Raw genomic sequence first — 26,004 nt, forward strand, 5'->3', positions numbered from 1 at the left:
AGTTTCTCCTCCTTTTGATTCCTCTGCTGCCTATTTCCTCATATCCATGGGCTGCTTTTGCACTGTATCCTGCTGTCATGTAGATTGCGTGTGTTTGGGGAATTAACTAAAAGGTTTATTAAAGATTAATGGAAAGATAAGGCATGGTGAGTGAATTAGAAAAGCAGAGAGGGGTAATCTGCAGATATAAGCAACCTTTACCCTGGTTAGTCCCAGCTCAATTCCGATTTGTTTCCTAGCCAAGTTCTCTTTAAAGATCCTAGAAAACATGGGTGGTTTCCTACCAAGCAGCTGAGTTTCAAATATGTGGTATGAGGGTCTGTTCTTAGGTGCAAAAAAGTTGAAATGCCTGTTTGCCAGTAGATGAAGCAGCATATAATACTATTCTAAAATGAAATCCAATTTAAAATCTCTTTCCAAGCTTACCAGAGCTCCATGCTTAGACCTTATGGATGTGGCAGAGTACATAACTTGAGCTATCTGATGGTCTGGGGATTATTGTCACTTGGATCCTTTTGGACAGGGCTCTGCTGGGGAGGACCTTAACTGTGAGGTTAAAAGTAAGGTGGAAAAAATTGAAAAAAAATGTCCTTAATTTTGGAAACTCACCAAATCCTGGTGAGGTAGTGGTTTTGCTAGTACTTTACTCATTAACAAATGTTTATAGTACATATGTGAGTAGGCCTGACCTTTAACCAGAGAGGCAGCAAGTGATGGTCTTTATTTGTATGTGCATGTTTATTTAAAATAAACACAAACGCACACATGCACCCCAGCAAGGTTTCACTGCAGACCAGAGCCCCAGGGACTACATTAAAGTTTACAGCAAGTCTATCTATGGGCATTCCCATGGGGTTTTCTTAGAATCCTCTTGTCATTGTTGTTGGAGGTGTTAGCAGACGAGATAACTAATTAGGTGCATTCAGATTTAACAAGCAGAAACACAAAGCATGACAGCTTGCTTATTCTGCCCCATTGGCTACACTTTCTTTCCTTTCCAACCCTCCTCGCTGTCGTCTGCCCAGAGAGTAATCTGCCCTGCGTCACCCATAACACCACTGCATCTGTTAGCCAGTTTATCCAGGGCTATTAAAGCTTTAAAGAGGGAGACCTCCGGTTGTTAGGAAGCAAGTATTCACTCCTGAAATTGATAGTTTTAGCAGACATAGTACAGTGGAAAAATTGATTACTCTTATTTATGTGCAGTGTAGTCCCTGATGGTGCAGTCACAGTCCAGGGTAGCTTCACCCTAAACCTAGTGGTGGTGTGAACGCTGTTCTCTGCTGACATTACTAATGGACGTATCACTGGTTTTGTGAACATGTGGACATAGTTCATGCAAGCTGGAGTTAAAAAGTATCCATTCATTTTGTGTGACTAGGGGGCTGCTTTTGGTGAGACTAACAGTTTTTACACCGTTATACGTTGATTTGGACAGAAGCTGACCCAGACAAGACTCTTGTATTTCTTGGGAAAAGTGATTCTTGCTACTTACATTATATTGCATATTAACGTGAGCTTTTAAAGCAAAAGACTTAAAGTGGCTATTGTGACAGTTCAAAATTCAGGTGCTTAATCCACACAGAGAGTTAACTAATGACTTGCCTGTTTTTTATGTTAAATAGCAAGATATACAAGTATACAAATATTATCGCAGTGATGGTCTTTGCTGTGAAAACACTCTTAGTCACGGCAATTATTTCATCCTGGTTATACTACGCCCAAAAGATATGGTAAAATAAAAAGGATCCACGTAACAGCAAAATGACTGGATGTCAAGGAAGGAAATTGTGAGCAAGGTAGGAGATCTAAAAAGATGATGATTGAAGACTTGTTTACACGGGAGCACTCATGAAAAAAAATTTGAAGTGACAAAATATGGGAATTTAAAATGATGAGTTGAATTACGTTGAATCACTGTGTAAATACTGTTATTCAAATATAAGTGTCTTTTATTTGGTTTATCTCCATTTAGTTTGGAAGCAAAGTGAGCTAAATTGTATTAAGGCCATTTTCATTCTGAATGTGTATGTCCATACAGGGATTTAACGTAGTATAATTTATCCATTTTAACATTGTAGATAAACTAATCCCTTAAAATTTAATTAAAACATCCATTTACTTCAGATCAACTTTCCTGACTACCTGTAGATGAACCTACAAACAATGTGAAGAACAGCGGAGAGAAAGGATGAACAGGAGAGCCCTATTCTCACAATAATATAGCACAGGTCATACAGTGAATATGAGACATGCATAAAAATCCTTAATGGAAATGCTTCTTTGCAGAACACACAGCAAGCATGAGGAACTTAATGCCACGGTAATATTACTGAGGCCAGAAGTTTATCATCTTTGAGAGGATTAAGTATCCATAATGAGAATGTCCACAGTTACAATACGTAAGATAAAGAGATTATAAGGTTTCAGAATAGACATATTATTTACTGAGGGGATTAGGAAGATGTCTTGCCTATTGACAGACGGATCAATGATTTCATCTTCCTCTGATGTATATGGTACTGATTATAGCGTCTGATAGGGTTTTGGACTAGGTGAACAGTTGGTCTAACAGAAGCATTCCCATTATGAAAATCTTAATGTTTCTGTTCAAGATTTTGCACATATAAGGTTCCCTAACAAAAATGTAGGGAATAAAAATGAACTTCAATGAAACGTAAGTTCCACCTAATTTGAGCCTAGTATATTGCTAGATCAGGATTAGGAAGCCTTAGAAGAGCAAAGAAATTGTTAGGTCTAGTTCACTTTTCCAGGCTTTTAACCCATGTTGCACTTTCATCACACTTCCTTTTCCAATGGCAAATTTGGGTGTTCCCTGTATTTTCCTAGACTGAGATGGAGGAGATTGGAGATGCTCTTTTTAGGATTTTTGCATGCGCAAAACTTTAGGTTGATTTAGACAAGTTGTTTCATGAGTCCCAACAATAGCAAAGACTGAAAGGAGATGTGGACTTTCCTTTGCTCTTTACTTGCTGGTTTTTTCAGAAGTAAAACTTCTTTTCTGATCACTCAGTCCTCATACAATTACTGAGAAATGCTCAGCTTAGATTTATACCATACAGCCTGATGACTTCCAAGCCCATCAGTGGTGGTGTCCTTGCCCAGCAGTTCCTTTCTGTTGATGCATAAGAAGGATGGGATGTGGCATCGAACCCACATGCCTGTGCTGGTGAAAACCAGTAGTGTGCATGTGGCTATATTGATTGACAGAACTGGGTTTTGGCCAACATACTTTGGGCTTGCTCTAGTTTAGGCGTGCTACTGGGATAGGTGCATGACAAACACCCCCCAGCCCACCCCAGCTCTTAACGGATAGAGCCATACCTCTTGTCCTGGTTTCAGCTGGGATAGAGTTAATTTTCTTTCTAGTAGTTGGTACGGTGTTATATTTGGGGTTCAGTATAAGAATGTTGATAACACACTGATGTTTTCAGTTGTTGCCAAGTAATGTTTAGACTAAGTCAAAGATTTTTCAGCTTCTCATGCCCAGCCAGCAAGAAGGCTGGAGGGGCACAAGAAGTTGGGAGGGGACACAGCCAGGGCAGCTGACCCAAAGTGGCCAAAGGAATATGCCATACCATGTGACGTCATGCCCAGTATATAAGCTGGGGGGAGTTGGCCTGGGGGGTGGGGCTCAGGAACTAACTGGGCATCGGTTGGCAAGTGGTGAGCAATTGCACTGTGCATCACTTGTTTTGTATATGCCAATCCTTTTATTATTATTGTCATTTTATTATTGTTGTTATTATCATTATTAGTTTCTTCCTTTCTGTTCTACTAAACTGTTCTTATCTGAACCCACAAGTTTTACCTTTTTTTTTTCCTGATTCACTGGGTGCGGGGTCAATGAATGAGAGGCTGTGTGGTGCTTAGTTACCAGCTGGGGTTAAACCACGACACCTGTAAAAGCATTAGTGCAAACTCAGTTATATCAATGAGAAAGTCTTTTGCTGTCATTTATTTCATTCAGTGATTCAATATAAGCTGTATCAGCTTAAACTTTTATTAACCAAAGATGTTTACCCATGTAGCTGTACCAGCAGATCCTTTTAAGTTTAGGCAAGCCCTTTTTTTGCTTGAGGGGCAGGAGGTGGCAAATGAGAAGGAGAATTAGGTTTTTGGCAGGCCTGGCTATGCTGAGATGGCTGAAGATTTGTCTGTTGCAGTTCTCTGTTAGGAGTTCATGGTGCTCAATAAAGGCAGCAAAATGCCAAGCACATCTGTGCCGTAGCTGCCACAACTCAGAGTTCAGCACCGTAGTGAAAACGTTGATTTACATTGCCAGCCTCCCAAGCAAGGGTTGACACAGCGTGTGTGACAGAGATGCAAGTCCTGCAGTGTGTTACTACCAGTAGTATTCAGCTGACCACAGGTTCGAAGATGTTGCTCAGAGCAGAGCTGGTTTAAAACAGTGGTGGGTTTTAACTGGCGTGTCAGGTACAGCCCCTGCTCTTAAATATTTGGTAGGAGGTAGACAGAAATAGATGGTTGTGTGGACTTTCTTCCCCGCTGTGCTGCAGGCCTTCTGTGACACACAGGACAAGTCATTTCTAATGGGGTTAAGGTAAAATGGGTCCCACTTTACTATGTGTATGTTTAAAATAGACAACCTAAGCACAATTAAGTTCAAAAGAGGGAAACCAGTACTTTGGAGGGGTAGTCCGTCTGACCTATTTTAAATATGTTGTGCAATTTAAATACAGTAAGATTTTGAGGCAATTAGATAATTCTGTACTTGAACTATGTAAACATGCATCTCGGACCATAATGACATAATGCTAATAGCCATCCTCATGTCCTTCCTTTATGACCTGTGCCTCTATGACTATGGTAATTGTATTAGCAGAAGAATATGAAAATAGTCCTAGGATGGGAAAAACACACAATATACATTTTCATAAATATTAATAGATCTGATAGCAAAATGGCATTTAAACAGTTTGTATACTTTCCTGTGGCTGGCTGTGGCTCCTTATCACTCATTTCTGTCTCTCCCTGGAGTTTGCTAGCACTGAGCTGCCTTGCAGCAGAACAGGAAGCTTCAGGTTAGCCGATATTCCAGGTGTGTGTATAATTCCCCAAAGTGCTGACAGCTCTGCTTACAATTAGTAGTAATGGCAGTGATCTTACTGTTGTTTCCTTTTTACCACAGCTCTGCTGGGGAAGGGAGTTGCTGTCATTCAGAATGGCTCGTGGTCAGGTAGAGAGCATGGCAAAGCCAGCCAGGCTCATGGGGGAAGAGCTGGCCAGGAGCATTTTGGCAAGTGGCAGCCAGGAAGACAACTTCATCTGAGTTGGGTGTGTTGAAGTCTTGGAGGCAAAGTGTGGAGATATAACAAGATTGTTAATAGATATTTTTAATAGCAGAACTGGTTTTTGCGCTGCTTGAAACCAGAGTTTTCAACAGGGCTTATTAAATACATGTGATGCTTTTCCATGTGAATACGTAATCTAGGCCACTTGGCGTAAGTGCGGCTTTTTAGAGTGAAACTGTTTAAAACAACCCAGCAGTGGTGCCAGTGGCTCACAAGAGCTTCTGAGTTGAGATCTCCAGAGATATTTTAATTTTTTCAGCCCCTAGAAGACGCAGTAGCAATATAAGCTACCCCTTTCCTAGTGCTTTGTACTAACCAGGTTTCTTCTGTACTTTTTTTGCTGTGGAGAATGAAAGGCCCAGTACTGCAGATCAGGGTTAGCAGTGTGAAAGATTGGGCTCTAACCTCATTGCTGTACTTCACATAAAATGTCTCTTCAGGAGAGGCAGCTGGATATATCTCAAGGAATAACATCCCAAGAAACCAAATTTCCTGAGGAAGCAAAATACTGTCTCAGGGCTACCTGCTTGGATGAGAGAAGAAAAATTTTTTTAGAAATTTTTTTAAAATATACTTTGTACTCACAGAGTTTATTTCAGAGTAACCCTAGCCATTTTCTTGGTATGTTGCTTTCTTGTTCTAAAATCCTTCAGAGGACTCTTCCTCAAAATTCCCTGATCCAGTCCTGTGCAAGGCAGGAAAGTTTCTAATTTTGTGATATCACTCATGAAATAACGTCTTGCTCAGTGGGCATGTAGAGTGAGTTAATATCTTGGCATGGAATTGCCTGCTTAATCTTAAGGGAAAAAAAAAAAAAAAGCACATATATACTCTCTGCCTGAATGCATATTTGCTTGTGTGTGTATTTAGAGTCACATATGTTTTTAAGCGAAGGAAAGTGCTTTCTGTTCTCTACCAGACAAATTCCTGGTACTCTTTCAACCTTGTTTGATTAAAACAGCCTTTAACCTTTGCTTGAATACCTGTTTCTTAAAACAACCTATAATTCATCCCTGCAACAAGATTAGGAGAACTTGGGGTGTGACAAAATTGACATGTAGCTGCCTGGAAACCGTGGGGGAAGGAGAAGGGAAGAAAGACAATGGAAACAGCGAGTGTGAAGGCAGAAGTTGTGGGGCTAGAGTCTTGTTGCAGGGCTGGCTGGGGAGCTGGCACAAGTGATTTCCAGGCATGTTGTTTATACTGAGACAATTCCATCTCTTTCTCATTTGTGTCAGCTTGCACCTAGAGACCTGCTGAAATTTCAGGCTTTTCTTCCTTTCCATGAGAGGAGTGGGGGAGGGCTTGAAGGGACCTTGTCATCTAGTCTGCCTCCTGCTGTAAATTCACTTGGACTGTCACTGGTTTGTTCCTCTCCCCCAATCAATGTAAAACTCCGTCTTCACCATGCCCCCTGCCTGTATGTGCTTGTCACAGATTAGCAGCATTTGCTCTTGACCTTGTTTTGTTTTTCCTTCTCTTCCCAGTGCCTGTTATAGTTAGTGGCTAATTTGTGGAATATCACTTTAATACCAAATTAAAGTGCAGCATGTTGAGTGGTCTGGTTTGGAAGGACCATGAACAGCAAATGGCTCTGCTGTCAATGTGGACTGCCTGCTGCAAAGAAGTCAAAGGGAGCTTGTGATTTCTGTTTATTCAAATTCTCACTCATTTCTGCTTCAGTTTGATTTATTTGGTGGTTGGTTTTGTGGTTTTTTTTGTTCTTTGCAGTGTTTATTGCCAGGTTTCCTTTCGGGATGTTCTCTGCCCTGTGTGGATGATGAGTTAGCACGGCACAATGCGTGGCTGTGCGATGTTGCTTTGTCTGTGTCAAGGCCAGCGATGGCAAAATGGTGTCATGTGTGTCAGAGCCAGCACCGTGCGCTGCTGTCAGCAGTGGATGAACGGAGTCCCTGGCCTCACCCCATCCTGTCCACCCTGCTGCCACCTGTACCACAGGCTGAACAGGCCTTTGGGACAGCCAGGGACCTGCAAAGGCCGTAAAGGGAAGAAGAGAAAGAGGATGGGATGGTATGACCCTTACTGTTGGGAGCTGGGATTGTGGCCTATAGCATGGCTGTAGCAACAAAAGACGGGACTCTCCAGAAGTTACTGCTGTGTTCTTTTTTAATTTGTTTTACAGCAATGCATAGTGACTGATTCTAGTGTGCGTGCACACAAATATTAAGAAATCATTCTTCTCTTAAGTCACTTGCAATTTAAATAAGGCAGGCAATCTGAAAGAGGTGACTGGGAGTCAAAATGGAGCAAGGAAAGCTGACCAGACCAGTATATTGCATAAAAGATGGGGCAGAGCTGAGATCTGATATCTGCCTCCCTGGGGCTTTTACCTCATGATTATCCTTCCTCCTTCCATTTCCCTTTCCTCTGAACTAAAGATTAATTGTGCATTGAAATCGTAACAAGAATTTGCGGTGTTAAGAATCTGGTGAACGGAAGGGAAAAAGTCCTCAAGGAAATTAGCAGTCCACAAGCATTGTGTGTTCTCTAGATATAAATGACTAGGAACTTCCCAGCCAGGGAATATGTTTTCCCTTTCTTTTCTCTGCAGCTTGCATTATCCTTAGCTAAGCATATTGTGGCATGCTTGTCTCCAAGCCCATGTTTTCATCGCAGAAATCCCGACCCTGCTGAAATCTATCGCGGGGCAGAGATTCCATTTACCCTTTGCGCTTTAATGCCCAATCTCCACGCTTAACAAATGTGGAAAATACCTGCTTGATCTCCAGTTAGCAAATAGGTAAAGGCAACCATTGTAGCTTTCCTGCACCCTTGTCTGCTTTTGCTCTTCCCAGCTTGTGACAGAGATCACCAGTGACAGGGAAAAGAATGCATCAGAAAATGATTTCTGAAACAGATTGCGCAATGTAAGGATAGGAGGTAGAGCGTGAAACAAAGATAGTTGATGGCAGCAAAAGGGATCTGAGGCAGGCATTAAGAACAACTTCCCAGCAATTTTGAGCGCTGGAGAGTTGTGGGATCTCAGTGGTGAGAAGTTTTGAAGCAAGTCAGACAGTCATCTGTCAGTTGGTTGTGCCGCAGGGTAAGGAATAAACTGGAGGTTTCTAGAGGTGTTTTTTCTAGCCCTATTTTCTTATATCATTGGTAGTTCTTTGAAAGGCATATTCCTCATCTGTCCTGGAGGTGAAGAAAGATTACTAAGTGTTTAGTTGTCCTCCACAAAGCTTCCACCAGTGGAATTTGGAGGGTAGTGACCACAGTGGTGAATCCAAGCCGATCTGTTCAGGAGATTTTATTTTCCCTTTCATTCAGTCCAGGAAGTACATTCTCTGTGGTACTCTGAAGTCTAGGTGAAGCTGGAGCTTACCTCTGAGCTTGTTAGCAAAAGGCTTGATTCAGACTAGCTGTTTCTGGAGAGGTAGAAGGAAAACAACCACGAAGAGGCAGAAACCTTGTCTTTAGAGGATGGTTGAAAGCTGTGCACAATTGTTGACTGCTCCTTCAGATGGCTTGCTTCTGCCAGACATGCTTGTGACACTAATCCCAATAATTAAAGTACTTTCTATCCCATCAGTATATATAATTGAGGATGGTGAATGAGCTTCATGTCTACCACCCCTTCTATTTTCTCAGTGCCTCTTGGCCTTTTCATGTCTCTTCTGCATTGCGTCAGTGCCTCCTGGCAAATTCTGTCTGTCTCTCAGAGCCAAGTGTGCGTCTGGCCTTGAGAAATAATCATAAATTTTGTTCTGTCAGGAGGAGAGGCCAGGACAATCCAGTTGAGATTTGAACCTGTAGTTCAAGGTGTTTTAGGGATTTCATATCACTTAACCCATCCCCCTCCAGGCGTCACTTATGTCTGACATGTAAATCAGACTGGAGGAATAAGTGGAACAGATTGCTTGGTGCTCCAGGAGAAGGTTATGAGGCAAACCTGTGTCTTTAAAGAGAGTGCCTTCTTATAAATGTTATCTGCAGGGAAATACACCAGCCCCTACATAAGTAGTTAATGTTACTGCTTCAGTGTTGGCTTATAAAACAACTTTATCACCTCTATGACGATAATGATTAACAAGCTGATCTACAAGGGTGGGGTCACAAAGCCATTTGGCAAATTTAGCTTGTCTCACAGTGGCAGTGATACAGAACCTGAGTTTTACAGTGTGTTCACCACTTCACCTGGAATACTAAACACTGGTGGTGGGGCTCTTAAGCAGAGCAGTAGCAACAGATGCTCCTCTATGAGGATAATAACCAGGGTTTCCTCCTATGCTTCTGGTACATGAAGAAATTACAGGTCCAGGTCTGAGGATTCAGGAGAGTTGGGGACAATTCTCAGTGTTTATTCCCTGATAACTCAGCCACAGGGAAGTGGTGGTGTTCCTGGACACGCTGTTAGATGATGCCTGTGGTTGTTGGCTGTCCCTTGTGTCAGAGCTGGCAGAATATACAGATGTGGGTAGATTTCTCTTCCTTCTCCTAGAAGGACCCACACTTCCTTCTCTTTAAGTGACCCTCACTCAAATTCACAACATAGACTCCTGCAGGAATGGAGGTCTTACTCCTTATCTTTTACTTCTTAGCTAGCATTGCTGACAAGAGCCCTGCCCTCAAAACAAACACTCACTGACCTGAGAAATTTCTGAAAACTGTACTATTTTTTCTCTCCTGTCCAGAACGTTCATCATGTCTGATAGATTTCAGTGTTGATTTATGTGGCCATGATGCAAAGGTTGGGTATTTCTGTGGAACTGGTCTAATAGGTGGGCTGAAGGCTACGGAGGCGTTACTTGAAGCAATAGTGGATTACAGCTGACTCATTTTTCCTTCTGTTTCCACACATCCCCCCTCTAGTTCCCCCTAAAGCCCTTGTAATATTACCTCTTTGGGAATGACACAGTCTGAGTTTGGAGGGGACTTCCATGCTTACCTTGTCTAATCAATATTTGATTGCTTTTCAGTGACACCCAGTCAGAGGCTTCTATTATGTCTTTTCTAATTTGAACAACTGTCAGGGACTGGAACAAACTCTGCCTAATTTTGTATTAGGGTTTTTTTGTGCACTTTTTCTGTCTTGTTCTCTTTCCCAAACAGAAAGTTGTTAAAAGCTGTGAATTTAGGTTACCATCTCTGCGTTAGAACTCTCAACAGAGACGACAAGTTCTGCCACTGTTACCTTGGCCACTTTTCTAGTTTGGTTTTTAATATGAAAACATATATATTGCAACACTGTGCTCACTACATTGCTCTCCCGTGTGACTAGTTTGTGCAACCCTCCTTCATGCTGGTAAGTATGTTCTCATACAAGGAGTTTTTGTTGACTGAAAAGGGAAGACAAAGTGACTTGAATTCTCTCTGCTGTGTGTAATGGGCTGGGGTTTTGGACCCCATGTACTGTGCTGTGTGAGAGGAGGAGGTTTAGGGGCAAGGCTAGGGCTAGGGCTGGGGAGTGGGAGCCTTCAGAGGTGGACTTCTACCAGCATTGTGCTCGGCCAGGAGAGCTTGGATGAGTGGTGGGGTCAGGATAGAGCTGTAGCTCAGCATGTGTTGGAGGTGAGAGGACTGCCTCTCCTTCTGTGTAGGCAGCCTCATGGGCTCAGAAATGTGTCATGAAGGTAGGGCACAGGGATACCAGTGAGAGTCCCCTGGGCAACACGTGCTGCTCCTGGAAGTTGTCTGTGGGCAACGGTCCTGTTGTGCACATAGCGGGGCTGCTGAGGAGGATTTCTCTGCTTGTGGAGGATGCTGTGGTCTATGGCCTTTCCAGTTCTTACTCTCTGGAAACAGCTGGCTGCCTGCGTGTTTCTGAAAACATCCCCTTGACAGAGCAAGGGAACTATGAGTAACTTCCAGTCTTTGGATAGAAGGATCAGGAAACCTCTGGGGGCCAGCAGCCCTCCTGACAAGTATTTAAACTTTGACTGTTCACACATTGCCCTCATGATCATATTAATGTGATGTATCCAAAGGGATTTCAGCTTGTACCATAGACCCTGCTGCCTTTCATCTTCTCTGTCTTCCTGCTGAATCAGGAAAAACATAACCCAGTGCATGTGCGTCGTGCCTTCCCGCCGCCCAAGGCTCTCGCAGCTGTTGCCAACATTGGCTTGTCTGCTAAGGTTTGGCAGTCCCCATTTTCCCCCCCACCTCACTCATGCAGAGCATAATTGTTTCTTTGAATTTATACTGCTACCCAACTGAACAGTAGCACAAAGATATACAGAGAAGATTTGATTTACCTTTATTCATAACTTTGACTTTTATGAAAAGCCCATGTTCTATAAATCATCTAAAATAATTGTCCCAACACCCCTTTGGCCTGTGTTCAGATACTGTGTACCCCTCTAGTTTCTCCCACTGCTGCAGACAAGTCTCTGCCTTTCCCTCTTGCTTGCCGATACCACCTCAGCTTTCCCGAGCCAGGTGCAGGAGACTGGGCAGTAAGGCAGGTTGCTGCTCCTGCTGGCTCTTCTGGCTTCTCCTCTCCCCTCCCCAGCAGCCCTGACACCTGCAGCCGTGCTCTGGCCAGAGGGATGCTCTCTGCAGCGTGGGCAGGGAGCCTGTGTGGGAGGCTCTTCCAAAACACAGTTTGTCCCATTTAGGGTGGGAGATATGTGGCAGTTAGTGTAAAAAGCAGTGTTTGTTTTGTTGGTTTAAATTGTAAGTGCTTTGAGGGCAGGGCCTGTCTTCTATGTGTGTACATGTGGGTGTGTATTTTTATACAATTCCTAATGCGAGACATGCAGTCAGGAGCTGCAAGTATGCAAAGCCACAGCTTTCTGTCCTGTGGTAGCTTAGAGAAGTGTTCTTCCAGACCCACAGAGGTGGACAGTGATTCTGATTTGAACACTGGGGCTATTCAGAGACACAACTTGCTTTGGGCCTCTGAACACAAGTATTTTCCTCCTGTTGTCCCCAAGCAGCATACCCCAATATACTCCAGGTGCAGCAGTGGTAAGCTAACTGTAAGAGCATGGCCCCATGTCCAGAATCCTTTTGGGATGGGTTCCTTGACCAGTTTAGGAAGAGAAGGCTGCATTGCACCCTCCATCAACTGATGACCAGGATACCATCATCAATCACCTTTCACCCTTAATTTTGGACAACAAAACAATTGCTTGCACTACAAAGAATTTGGACTAGAAGACAGACCTTGCTTTTCATGTCTGCTGTAGGTAGAAGAGAATCTGAACTCAGCAAAATTGTAATTTGTTTTAAGCTTGAGGCTTTTTTTCTTTTAAGAGGCAGGAATATATTTTTAAGCCTTTGCAGGTGCATGTTGAGGCTGTGTTATGTTACAGGGATAAGTCAATGGTGAAATTTTTGGTTTCTGTTCCTTTGGCATACTCTTAACTTAGTTTTGTGCTAAATTTCCACATTTCTTATGAAGTGTGATGGGCTGTTCTGCAGCTTGTAGTGTGTGATTTCACAGTTTCTCTATTTCGTAAACTTATTTTGTAAGCTTATTTTGTAAACTGAAATGTCCTTAGGAAAGGTTTGTGTCAAAGCTTAGGAGTGACTCCAACAGTGAGAACAGACGTGTGCTAGATTAGACTGCATGGGGGCTGTGGAGTTTCTGTCACTGAAAGGCTTTAGTAGCAGATACAGCTGTAAAGAATGACGTAGATGTTACTGGCTCTGCCAAGATGGCCTCTGGAGGTTCCCGCCCCCAATTTCCCTGATATCTGGATAACTCATTACATTTGTTTAGCACACTTCTATAATCGCTTGTGTTTCCTTGAAACTCAAGATCAGATTCCAGCATCAACTGGGAGAACATCCTGGGACTCTGCCATTGTGGTTCTGGGATGTCTAAACTCACAGGCCCTGGGCCTCTGGGAGGCACAAGAGTGTGCTTAGTCACAGGAGAAGTTTTGACACCTTTGATTACATGTCCTACACTCCTTTTCCCAAGCCATGAAACACTCTCTGGGGAAGTGTTACCATGAAACTCCTCTTGGGGACAGCAAGTACAAAACTTCCTTTTTGCTTGCTAGGGTAAATGGAGATGAGGATTTTATTCTTATTAGCTACAAACATGAATGAGAGAAGGCTGCAAAGAAAAGTCATATCCTGTGCACAGCCTTGAGGTCTCTGATGAAACAAAATGACACAAAATTTACAGATGCTAAAAATAGTGATAACACAGTTTGATGCTGCATTTTGTATTCCTCCTATAATACAGTAAAATGGCCTGTAATTCACATTGTAAAATTGGCATGCATGGCTCTTTGAAGATATCATCTTCATTGTATGTCTGCAGTGGCCAGAGTTACAAGCCAACCCACTACAGTGCTACGACGAGCCATGCAAATAAATAAATAAATAGGGACAGATAACACCAGCCCCTCAGGGGCAGCTGTCCACTCTCAATCTATCTTGCTTAGGTTGCAAGCTCTTCAGCATACGAAATCTTTTGTGCCTTGTACAGACTTAAATTCACCCCTGGTGCTTAGGAAGGTAATATATTATGTTAATTTGTTTATTACATTATATAAAATGTAATTTTTAATTCAGAGATGTAACTTTTAAGTCCTTGCTGACAGTCACATTAGTACAGGCTTAGAGAGTTTGTTTGCAGCTCTGTCTTCAGCCTGGCATTTTAAGCTGAGCTCTTGTGGCCTGTCAGAGGTGGTTGCCACAGCATGAAAATGCTTCGGAAAATATGTATGCATTGTGGTTTATTATCTTTGTATGCATATTTCATCTATTAGTGCTAAATGGCTTCTTGGAGGGTGATTGTAGCCATGTCACTGGCTGGGTGACTTCACTGTTTCTTTCCTCCTGTTTATTGAATACTACCAGCTTTCGTGTCTTTCCCCTACTCCCAACTTGTTAGGCTTTCAGACCCTCTGTAACTCTGGAGTCTGCAAGCAAAAAATGCCTTCCTTCAAAATGAAAAACAAAACCCAGCCTAGGGGAGCTAAACTAACTTCTGACCATCTGTTAGAAGGTTAGTAATATCACTACTTTGAACTTAATTTTCCTATTTCATGCAGCAGCTTCTCTGCGTTGTTTATATTCTGGTTGAAGGGGATCTTCCTATACCAGGATGCAATAGGAACGTCATTTTTCCTCTAACATGAGCAGATGTCCTATCTGCAGTACTAGCAATAACATTGCCGCTTCCTGTTGTTGCAGATGTTGTTAGCAGGCTAGAGCTGAAAGCAAAGAGGGGGCGCGTTTCAGCCTGTGCCATTCAATGCCATCAACATCAATGCTACCTATGCACCTTCTTTTCCACATGTACTCTTTAGTAGTGGCTATCTTGGCTAGCAGACAGGAAGTTGCCCTGGAACACAAATGTATTTCCTTTCTACTTTACATAGGTGAGGAGTGCTTTCAAAATCTCTGTTGTTGTTCTCTGCCTTGACTTTTGCTTTCTCTAGATTCCTTTACACTAAATTCAAATTACAAATGGTGTGTTATCATATTTAGGGAAGGGGTGCCTGAACTGAATCTGGCACACATTTAAGCGTAAATCTCCTCACTCTTAGGTTTCAGGGCACAGCCCTGTGCAAGTCTTCAATCAGCAATTATTGCATTCTTTTTCCTTTTTATAGGAGGTCACTATCAAATCCTGTGACACATTTCTATCACTAATCTGGCAGGCTGCCATTCAGACCACAGGAAGCCTGGGAGAGAAGAATATACACTTAGGGCCTTATTCCGTCTTCATTATTCCCTACACTGGCAGAATTCCTTAGAGTCTCTGGAAGTTTGATCTGAATGGAAAGTATTTTGCCTGAATAGCACCCCTTATTGAGGCATTGTCACCGAGTCACAAATTTAGATGAGTGTTGTGGCTAGCAGTTTAATCTATACTGCATGGCTGTTTTTTCACACCAACACAGGGAGTGCTAATCACTTCTAATGGTCTAGCAGGATTATCTGGCAGTGAGGGACTTCTCGATTTGAGAGCTGGACACTGAAGGGAAAAAAACCAGTTCCCATTCAAGGCTTTATCTGAGAATTTATTCATTCTGGCAATGAGGGGAATATTGTATTTTAATGGTTTTCAATGGGAAATACAACCTGACTAAAGGAGGAAAGCCAGGGTTCTGTTCACAAAAAATATGCAAAAAAATTGTGCTTTGGAGAAAAAGGAGCAAAGACAAACTGAGATTTGTGCATAAAAAATAACGAGAAATGAAAATCATAAATGTAAGGCGTCCTTAGCTGTCAGTTAGATGATAATATGGAAGACTTAAACTCTTTTCCTATTTACTTTTTTGTGCCTCAGTATATGAATGCATTGTTGTACTTAAAACGACTACTAATCTTGTATGTTATTGCTGTATAGAGACTTACAGAGAGATAGTAACTTTATTTTTACGTTTAGATCATTGCCAGTTCATTGGCTACTATTATAATTTGTGATTTCATGGAGCTATAATTGTTGGAAAGTAAATTTCCTGTTGTTTTAACCAGCAGCACTTAGCTGTGTTTCTGTATTAATAAGTACTGTCTCAGTCCTTCAGGGAGTTCTAGTCATTTTTTGGGGGTTCATTCAATATTGTCTTCTCCTCATTTCAGGTTATTGAAGGAAAACTGGCTCCTTTCTTGGGAAAGGTAATCAAGTTTGCCACCTCTCATGTGTACAGCTGCAGCCTTTGTAGTCAAAAGGGTTTCATCTGTGAGATTTGCAACAATGGAGAAATCCTTTACCCCTTTGAGGACATTTCTACAAGCAGGTACTGTAATGTCAGTCATACATGTGACTTGCGTATCATATCCTTGTGGATTCTCAGCCTCCTGACCTCTTATTTAAATAACTAGGGACTGGATCCCACTAATGCAGGGGATTTCTGGGCACTACACTAGATTACTGGTCCAGGGAGGCCACCATGAGCAGACTTGGAAATAGATGGGAAGAGCTACTTCCCAAAGCCCTGTAAGTCTCAGAACAGCTGTTCAAAAAGGGAAGAGTCCCTAGTAGCATCACACAGTGTGATTTATCCAAAGCTCTTCTCAGTTTGCAAGGTGTCCTGAAAAGCCGAATGGATTCGCTGGAATGATCACGGACACCTTTCTAGTATCTGATGTCACTGGGCCCGTGATGTACTGGGATTGTCCATTATAGTACAATAACCATCTATTTTGAAGTGTTTTCCCTATGAAATGTTATGGCTAAGTCTCTGCTTTCTGTGTGCATACTCCTCTGTGCATATGTATGCAAGATTTTTTTTTTTTCTTCGATGAGATTGCTATTCTCAGGTGGCTACAAAATAAATATAAGTGTATACCAGTCCTAAATTAAATAAAAGCACCTTTATTTCACATTATATGGAGTACTGGATGCCAGGTCAGGGACAGGAGTTGCATGGAAAACCTAGAAGCAAAATGCAGGAAACCAGAGCAGACTTGGCAACGCAGCAGTGTTACTACTCTTTTTGAAAAATGTCTTGGATTTTGAATAAAGGAGACTTTTTTTTTTTTTTTTTAACTCAACAGAAAGACAGTGTATCTGACAGCACAGCATTCCTCCATAGATAAGTACTTTTCTGGCTGTTTCAAATACAGTCATTTTAATTTGCTCTCCAAAGTGTTCCGTTGAAGGGGAAAAAAAAAATTGAAGAGCCACCTTTGGAAACAATCAGGACCAGACTGTTAAAAGGGCTTCATTAAGAATCTGATTCCCCTGCGTGCACAAAGATGTTAAATTGCAAGTAACCAGGGACTACTCTTTGGGGATTTTCAGCCTGACCTGCGTTTCAAAGACTGTTTGCACATTCTTTTTCCAGACTCTAATTCTAAAAAATGCATTGACAAAGCAGTGGGCATAAGCTAAACAAGGTGTGCAGCTGAGCTCTATAAACGGTTTTTAAGAGATGGTGTATCTAGGGTGCATGGTGAGATAGGCTGAGTTAAAAAGAGAGAGACTAAGATGATGTAAAACATAAGATGTCTATTGAGACTGTATAAAAGGCAATTGAAGATATTCCCAAAAGATTGATGAGAACGTGTAAGAGCATTTGGGAAGACAGGTTTACATGAAATGTCTGTGCATTTGATTTGTCTGGGCGTTTTTGGTCACAAAAACATTGTTGGGTGTATGTTGTTGCCCCGCCCTTCAGCTGAGATCAGACAAACCTTGCAATTACAGAGTTTAAAACCTTCTGGAATCAAATAGTATTTGTCAGCAGTTCAGTGAAAGCCAAAAGAAGCGGCTCTAGCTCCTGTTTTTATGTGAATTAGAAGCCAGAAAGGACTTTTGTTCATGTTTCACAAATGTGAAGTCGTGATTGATGTCATGCCAAAGACAGCAGTCTTTGTTAATGATTTTAATTAAAAAACAATCAGCATGAAAGGTTCTCCAATATTTCTCTTTCTTATTTTGTCAGAGGTCATTCTGCTGACTCCTTTTGTACTCCTTATCATTAAAACTTGATTTTATCTCCAGCATTTTCCATTTCCCTTCCTAGTTAGTTTTCCCATCTGATTACTACTTGTGTGTGCACATGCACCTCTGAAACTAACCAGATTATTTCTATTCTATATTTTTGCTCTTTTCCACCTTCAGGCTGGAGGCAAGTCATGCCAACAGAGGAGATTATGTGTTTTACTGTGCAGCTCCATCAGCTGCAAAGCAGTGAGGAAGAAGGCCAGGTAGAGGCATTTTGTGTTTGTTTCCGTCTCTTACAGATGAGAGATATTTCTGAGGTAGGTGTGCCGACCACTACAATGACAAGTGTAAGGTGAGGAGGCAAGTTAGAAATAGGTAGATGTACAGAGTAACCTGTGGCAGAGGGAATGGCAAGTCATAAAATGTGTGAAGACTTGCAGTTATACCTGAAGTTTCTGATGACGTGTTCAGCTTTCCTTGTTAGTTAAGTGTCATACAGAGCTCTGAGTAAACAGTTAGCTCAGATTTGTGATTTGGTTGTGCTATTCTGAGTCCACAGTGTGCAGTGAGAATTGACTACGATTCCCTTTCTCCATACTGGTTTTCTGGAATTGCTGCTTACAGCATAGTATTCACATCTTGTACTCAGTACTAGACTGCCAAGTACCCTGGATGTAGCTGCTGAGTTAAAGAGGGAAGAGCAGCTGAGGTCTGAAGACCATGTTCTTCCTTCTTGCTTTTGAATGTTGCTCGTTCGCTTTTCAGCATGCTACTAATTCTACCAGCAAACTGGGCTGTTAGGGTGCATGACAGCTTTTGCAAACTTCACCTCTCTGTTGAATGTTTAAAAAGTGAAGTCTTTTTGAGGGTGTGTGGTGTGTCTGTGTTGAGCTGGCATTTGTTTTCCTGGCTACCTCCCTGACTTTTCTCGCTCTTCGGAGAGAAGAGTGACAGCTGTCAGAGAGGCCATTACAATTCCAAGGTGGTTCTCAGCTGGCTGTTACCTTTCCATCTTCATGGTGTCTTAGGTCAGCTTTGAGGTGGAAAGAGTATTTTTCTCCAAAATATTCTTAGCAGTTTCTGGAGCAGTCTTCAGTAGGAATTTATGAAGGATGGGTCTTCTTTAGATAGATACAGCTGAGGGAAAAGGAGGGCCCCTCTTGAGGGCCAGAGTTTCTCTTTGGTCAGGTTATTTGCTTGAGAGTCATTTTTGTCAGTCCTTGAGCAAACAGAGTGAATACCTGGGTTATGCACTCCTCAGGGTTTGAATACACATATATTACATACCCTTCTCTCACTAATCAGCATGACACATTCCTTTGTTGGCAAACGGTTCCAAAACAAACACAATCAGTTCACTTAATTAGCAGGTCTGTGGGCTGTGCTTGGCAGGCTCTTTACATCCTGCTCAACAATACAGCGCAACAGTTTGCTGCCTTGAATGTAAGGGTGGGCTCACAAAGTCATAAGCTTTCTAATGATATTTCCTTTCTGTGGCTTTTCTTGGGAGGTGGCCATTCTGCACAGAGCTTAATGAAAGCCGTGATTTCTTAAAAATTGTCCCATCCTTTTGGATGCCTCTTCCAGTCAGTTTGATTCCTCTGTCCCCCATTTTCTTCTTTTCTGTCTTACCCATATTTATATAACAGTTCATTAGAGTTCTTTCTACGTTTCACAATTTCGGCATCTTTTTGATGGCCTTTAAATCATGAGAACTGTATTTAAAGCCTCCTGAGTTAATTGCACATTTCATGGAGCAAATTGCCAGTTAATGTAAACTCTCACAGCTCTGCTTTTGCTGGAGCTTTGGCAACTTAAACAACCTAAGCATCTACCTCCTGTTTTATTTCTTGGACTAAATTTGCCCTGAGCTTAAATTTAGCAAATAAACATATAAAATTATCCTATTATATCACTAATTTTATTTTTACAAGTGTTGTGAAGTGAGTTTCAATAGCCCTGGTTATAAACTGGCTTGTTAGAGCTATCTTTGTCCATTTGTTAGCAGCCAGGCACTGCCCCTCAGGTTGTTCTGATATTACTTGTTCTTCATTAACGTGGTGAAAAGTTTGTGTTTCTTTCTCCTAAAACTAAAAAAAAAAAAGCAGAAGTGAAAAGAAAATGCCCACGTAGTGGTACTGTTGTCTATAAAATGTGGCTGTATTTGTTTTATAACCTAGAACAATTTTTAATAAGTTTTAAATCTTAAGGGATACTGAGAAAAATACCATTGGAACAAGAATACAATTATTCATTAAAAAGGGTTTTCTGTCCAATTAGGTAATTAAGTAATTACAGTTATGGTTAAGATTATTGCTATTGTATGCTACTGAAGTTTTGGTCTTGCCTGTGTGTCAGCATCCTAGTGACTACTTTCACAGGCAATTTGTTGTGTTTTGCTGGTAAAGCTACTTGCTTGGTTAAGAACCATTTAGTCAATTCCTTGCCTTTTATGTGGTGACTATAGATGTATGTGAACCATGGAGAGCTGTTCTTTTGTGTTCGTATTCATTTATAAAGGCTAAACTGTTTTCACTTTGCAAAGTTAATTTGTTCTGCAGATCAGTTAAGACATGTAGACCTTTTAAGATACAAACCAGAAGACCCAAGTTTAAAATAGATGTGCCACAGAACAGGCTTGACTATATCAACCAGCTTGGATGCCTCTATAATCTTTGGCCACCATCCTGATAAGACCAATGAAATGTACTTAACTTTATACATAGTGAGAAGTCTTACTAAAGCCTCTGAGGCTGTGCTTAGCTTTATGTGCATGCCAAAGTCTTTGCAAGATTACAGCTCACTGTGTTATGGATGCTGTGTCACCGGACAAAACCAGCTTTGAGCATTTGGGAGGATGTTAGATATTAGGTGGAGAGACTGAAATACATAGTATAGAGCATTTACAGGAAATACCTTGGCACAGGTCAAAGGCATCACTCGAAGTACATCACCTTCCCTCTTTCTTTGATTAGTTTGTTTTATGCTAGACAGCCTTTCCGCAAGCCCAGTTCACCTGAGCTGTGCTAGTAGCTTAGTACCTAATTTTTGAAAGAGCTTAGCTTATCGGATGTTGATAGTCTGTTCAAAGCACCCTGAAGTGATCTGCTCAGCACTTTCTTTAAAGAAACTTAGGCATCTAAGTAGATGTTAAGTTCTCTTGATAATTTAGTTTCACCTGAATCTGTCAAAACTGGTCAAAATCTTCTGGCCCAGACCTTCTGATTTTTGTCTGTGCAGGGTAGCGCAGTAATGTTGTCTAGAATACATAAAAAGAAAGAGATAAAATATACTGGCTTTTTCTTCAAGCTCTGTATTTTTGGAACTGAATTAGCTTTAGAGGTTGGTTTTACCTGCCTCATGTCAGAGTGGTATTAACTAGAATGTTCAGTGTAATGGCAGATACTTATTTCAAGTAGGAAGGTCTCTGCAGTGCTGCCTTGTACTCTTCCTTGCTGGCTGAACATGGCAGCCATCTCGTTTCCAGTTTTATTTTGCAGGTTCCCTGCTGTGCGTTCTTCCTCACTCTAGATATTTCCAACTTGCCAGTCAGGACCTTTTAATTCTTCCTCCTCCTTCCTCATGCAAAATCCCCTTTTAAGATAGACTGCTCCATCCCCCAAATATGGTTCCTTGTAGACCAGACGACAGCTTTTCAATTGCTTTTTAGCCCATGAAAGCCAACACTGCAAACTTGTAAGAGCTCAGAAATTCTAAGATTACCTTAAGGATCTTGTTGTTTATATACTTACTTTATTTTTTTTAATGTTAAGTTCCTTTTTTCCATCTTGGGTCCAGGTGGGCATGTCTTCAACATTATGGCAGAGCTATGAAGTCCAGGTGCCTTTGCCTTTCTTTTTTTATTAAAAGCATAAATCCTGGCTTAATCAGAGGATTTCCAGACTTGAGACTTACAGAAAAATGCAAAATAGTAGAATCATGCAGTGAAATTATAATGGTTGAGGGCAGTTTATGATATTACAGTTAATAGTATTGCCTGACTCTTTGCTTTTAGGTCTTCAGCCACCCCTTTGTGAATACAGTTCATTAATAATAGGAGAGGTAGAGGGGTGAAGTCCAGTTCATGGTGTGGCAGCTAGAAGAGGCAGAGGATATATGTCTGAGCAATGTAAACACTTGATTCTCAGTGGCATCTCAGCCTCTCCAGTGGTTTGCAGGTAGTGGGTCTACTGTGTGTAGGGCTTTTCCCCTTTCCAAGGTAACTTAGCTCCACTGACTAAAGTGTAATCACAGGAGTTTCAGATTAAATGTTTTAATACTGATTTTAGTGCCCCTTTACAGATTTCTTGTGAACTGCTATGTACAGGCCACATTACTTGGCTTGGGATCTCTGAACTTAGACAACTTGTGAAGTGCAGTACTGAGGCCAACAGTTAGTCCTTAGTTCTCCTGCTGGATGCAAGTATGGAAATATACATAGGTAAGTGTAGAATAAATCCCTGCAGCCACAGCTGGCAGGGAGCTGAGGACACGCTTCCCTCCTTAATCAGGAGCAATAGAGCTCTGCGAAGAGGGGTCTGGGAGCTGCAGGATCATTCTGCTCCTGCTTGGCCCTGCTGCTGTGCTCTGGTGCGGTAACTCAGCCTGTGTATGCAGCTGTCGCAGCAGGATAGCTGGTGGTTAAATCAAGCTGTTCTTGTTCAGCCGCGGCCAGTAACAAATTGTTCTGTGAGCACCCAAAACGAAGGCCTGCTCTGTGATTTCTCTGGGTCTAGCAATGGAGGAGTTGACACTGAAGCTCCCCGCCTCACTGGTAGAGCACTGGTGGTTTTCTCTCCCCTCCAGTGAGCTGCCCGCTTTCCCCCTCATTTGTGAGGCTTTAATATCTCTGACCACTTTGCACATCTGTTGGATGCAGTTGACCTTGGCAGTGGGTGCTGGCATGACAGGACAAGGGGCAAGAGATGGCACAGACGGGGAGGCACCCTGTGGCAAGCCCTGGGTGGCGGAGCCAGGACAGGGGCTTATTCATTCATCCTCCCCTGCCTGGGGCACTTCTCCAGCAGTTCAGTCTAAACCATGCTAGGTAAAAGGGAGCAGACCCTGGTCTGGCAGTTTTCATTCAGGGACACCGGGTAGCATGTCATTCAGCCATCCTGGGGTGGCATTACTAGAGCAGCAGTGGTGGTGTTGGTCACAGATGCCACGTCAGCCTGTGTTTGGGCTGGTCCCTGCAGCTGTTCCAGAGGTGCAGACGACAGGCCGCTCTACTTGGTGAGTCCCATCAGTGCAGGCTGGCGGTCGCTGTACACCCCTTGCTAGCTGCCACCTGTAACCAGCTCACCCCTCTGCATCAGTTCTCCCAGCACACGAGCTGGGGCAATGGTTGGCAGTTACAGTTATTTCTGCTAGTTTTGTACCCTCTGGGGCCAGCCCAGGACCAAGCCGTGCCATTATAAATGAGAAGTGTCTTCAAGCTGTGCTGGCATATCAAGGGTAACCCCCATCTGATGAGCAGTTATATGGAAAGGAAAACTATGATTATGCTTTGAATCACTGCTGACTCCCTGAACACTGAACTAAAAATTCAGAGTGATTTTCAGACATGTAACAATTTGAGGGGCTGGGTAGAGGGCTCTGCTCTGGTTTTGTTTGGCCTTTTTTTTTTTTTTCCCCTTCAGAGGCAAATTTTTCAAAAGCCAATTTTTAAGTATGGTATTTAACCCCCCCCCCCCCCCGTGTCTAGTAAAGACCGTAAGCATGTCATACAAGGCATTACCTTAACAAGCTCCTTATAGGGACAAATCAATGTCATGTTAGTGCCAACTTTCTTCCATTCATTTACTGCACGAGCGTCCCTCCCTAGGCAGGCTCCTTGCGTTGGTTCCTAGGCAACTGTAATAATATTGCTGCACGTGTGTGTCAGGCATTGATTGCCTTTGGGGCTTTTTTTGTGTTCTAAGTGAACACAGGCTAGTCTGTTTTCCTTTTCTTTGTGTTCTGCTAAAGTCTCAGAGTTTTGAAGGGTGCGTCTGTGATATTCACAGCTGAGCAATTCAGAAATACTTGCAGACAAGCACACGTGCATAGCGTGGGATGGTGATCATGCTGGAATCCCTAGGCAAGGCTTACTTCAGCTACTGTGGTTTGCTCTTTGGGGTTTTTTAATAGCCAAGTTACAGGTGGCTTAGTATTTCGGATGCTTGGTGAATATATAGCATCATCTAAAGAAAACATAATGATCAATGCCATTTTATCTTCTTTTTACTCTGCATGGAGGGAAGGAAAAAAACCTGAAGAGTTCTAGTCAACGAAGGGTTCAGCCCTAAATCATATCCTTACTGAAATTCCTTTCAAGGGATTATGCACTTGAGCAACTGCATGCAAGGTCTGGCACAGAGGAAGTGGGGTTTTTTAAAATGACAAAATGAAAGTTAATGTATAAAGTTACAAGACAATGGGTGGTGGGTGAATATGGCACTGCAGCGAAACAGGGAGCTCTTTGCCCTTCTCAGCTCTTGTAGGAGCTCCTGGCTGACCTTGAGCAAGTCAGTTCACCTCGTTTCCCATTTGTGAGGTGGGAGTGGCGGTGTGTCTGTCATCCACTGTTTGTTCTTTTCAGGGACGAACAGCATAACCATGAGCTGCTTTGATTCCCTGCTTAGTGTTTGGAAGCCAGACAGGTATAGCCCATATGCATGGTACTGAAGCTGTCCTAATAAACCTTACTAGTCCCAGCAGCTTCATCCCAACACGGTCACACTGGTCAGTCTGTCAACCTGTAAGGTTCCTAGGAGACAAATAAAACTGTCTGTCAGATGACATCCTGGGCCACCAGTTGATAATCTCTGGTTTATTTTGTCTGCTTAAGGTGGAAGGTCTTTGAGGCCTCTTTGTGTTGCACCCCCCCTCTTTGGGCACCTGATCTTACCCATGGACACCTAAATGGTGGTGCAGTACAGAGGAGAAATACGAGTATAATCAATTGGTTGTGCAGAATCTAGAATTACTTGAGCCATAAGCCTGTGAAATACATGTGGGAAGCATGAAAAGAATTTGCCAGAATTTACAGTTTACCACATATTGATATGTTTCAAATGCCCAGACTTAATGGGAAATACTAACACTGACATTTCCTCAGCATACAGCGAATGATTTTATGCTTTTAATATAGAAAGGCTTTTCTTTTGTAACTAGTAATGATGATAATAAGAGCATTATAATGCCTGTCTGGCTGTGGAGAGCCTTGCCCTTTCTCTCTTTTCAGTGCAATAGAAATTATTTAAAGGATTGAATAATTCTCTGCATTTTTGTTACTCTGGTGTTCAAACAAGTAAAACAGCCTTAACACATAAAACACCCCCTATAGTCTCAACAGAAATTGAGTTGGTCAGGAAAGAGAAAAAAAGAGAGAAAACACTGTAACAGAGAGGAAGCTATTCCAGATGCCTTCTTAGAAGACTGAAAGTCTGTATGAAAACAACATGCAATGTTCACCAGTTCTTCAAATAATGTTTGAAAAATAGCAAGATGCTGTTAATGTGCAGTATCATAATATCATTCATTAAAGAAGGAAACATGAAAGGCCTGAATGGCTATGGGCTCATCAGCTTATTATCAGTGGTATATAGAAGTCTCACAAAAGATGCAGGGACTTCTTGGCCTCTAGCCAAAGAAGTCAGGATTCAGAATTGTACCTGAATTACCTATGACAACAACAAGGGTTAAGGGAAAGATAACTAAGTGTAGTGAACTATTACATGAGCCTTTTATAGACTACAAAATGTATTTTTTCTCCAGAGAAGTAAAAACATTTTGCAATACTGAGGCTTGAAAACAACAGTAAAGAAAAACTGTGAAACTCACATGTGGAGGTAAAATTAGATGTCAGGATTAAATAAGAAGTAATCTGTTTGTAATATTCAGAGAAGGAATGTAATTTTGGTGGGGTTTTTGGTATCACTGGAAAATTTCTTGGGACTGAGATCAGGAATGGTCAACCAGTTGACATTTCCAGGGTCAGTTAAGACTGACTGTATTTGATACAATGAAAAGCAAAGCTATAGATGGCTTGGGGTAGTATAGCTCCATTACTTTAAAGGCAGTAACTTACCATTTACACAAAGGTAGAGCAAGATCAGCATTGCCCCCCCCCGCACCACCCTGGTGACTGGGTTTCTTTAGCAGTGAGGGGGATACAAGCATGCAGTGAAGGCTGACCTAGGTATCCTCTCTACCTGTCCCTACGGAAAGCAAGAGGCAGCTTTGTTCTCCAAATCAGAACACCATTCTTCCAGGTTGCTGTTGTGTTGTCATCTGCACTCTGCGACTGGGGCTGGGAGTACATTAACCTTCACCTGAGAAAGCAGAAAATTGGTC

General features: G+C 42.1%; 1 protein-coding gene across 13 annotated transcripts in view; it reads left to right on the forward strand.

The window, feature by feature from the left end:
* Nucleotides 1–26,004, forward strand: part of PLEKHM3 (pleckstrin homology domain containing M3) — a 129,518-nt gene that overhangs the window by 58,669 nt on the left and 44,845 nt on the right. For 11 of the 13 annotated variants that reach the window (XR_008236065.1, XR_008236066.1, XM_052793172.1 and 8 more), the window contains one exon: nt 15,855–16,012. The exons of 1 other annotated variant lie outside the window; for it this stretch is intronic. Coding sequence is in view for 10 of the 12 variants with exons in the window: in XM_052793172.1 (XP_052649132.1) it covers nt 15,855–16,012 (158 nt within the window). In the remaining 2 variants the exon portion in view is untranslated. Of the gene's footprint in view, nt 1–15,854; nt 16,013–17,841; nt 17,928–26,004 lie in introns of all 13 variants that reach the window. One more of the 13 variants, XM_052793179.1, reaches the window with a different exon arrangement.

This window comes from Harpia harpyja, chromosome 7 (genome assembly GCF_026419915.1).
Source record: "Harpia harpyja isolate bHarHar1 chromosome 7, bHarHar1 primary haplotype, whole genome shotgun sequence".
NCBI classification, from domain to species: Eukaryota; Metazoa; Chordata; class Aves; order Accipitriformes; family Accipitridae; genus Harpia; species Harpia harpyja.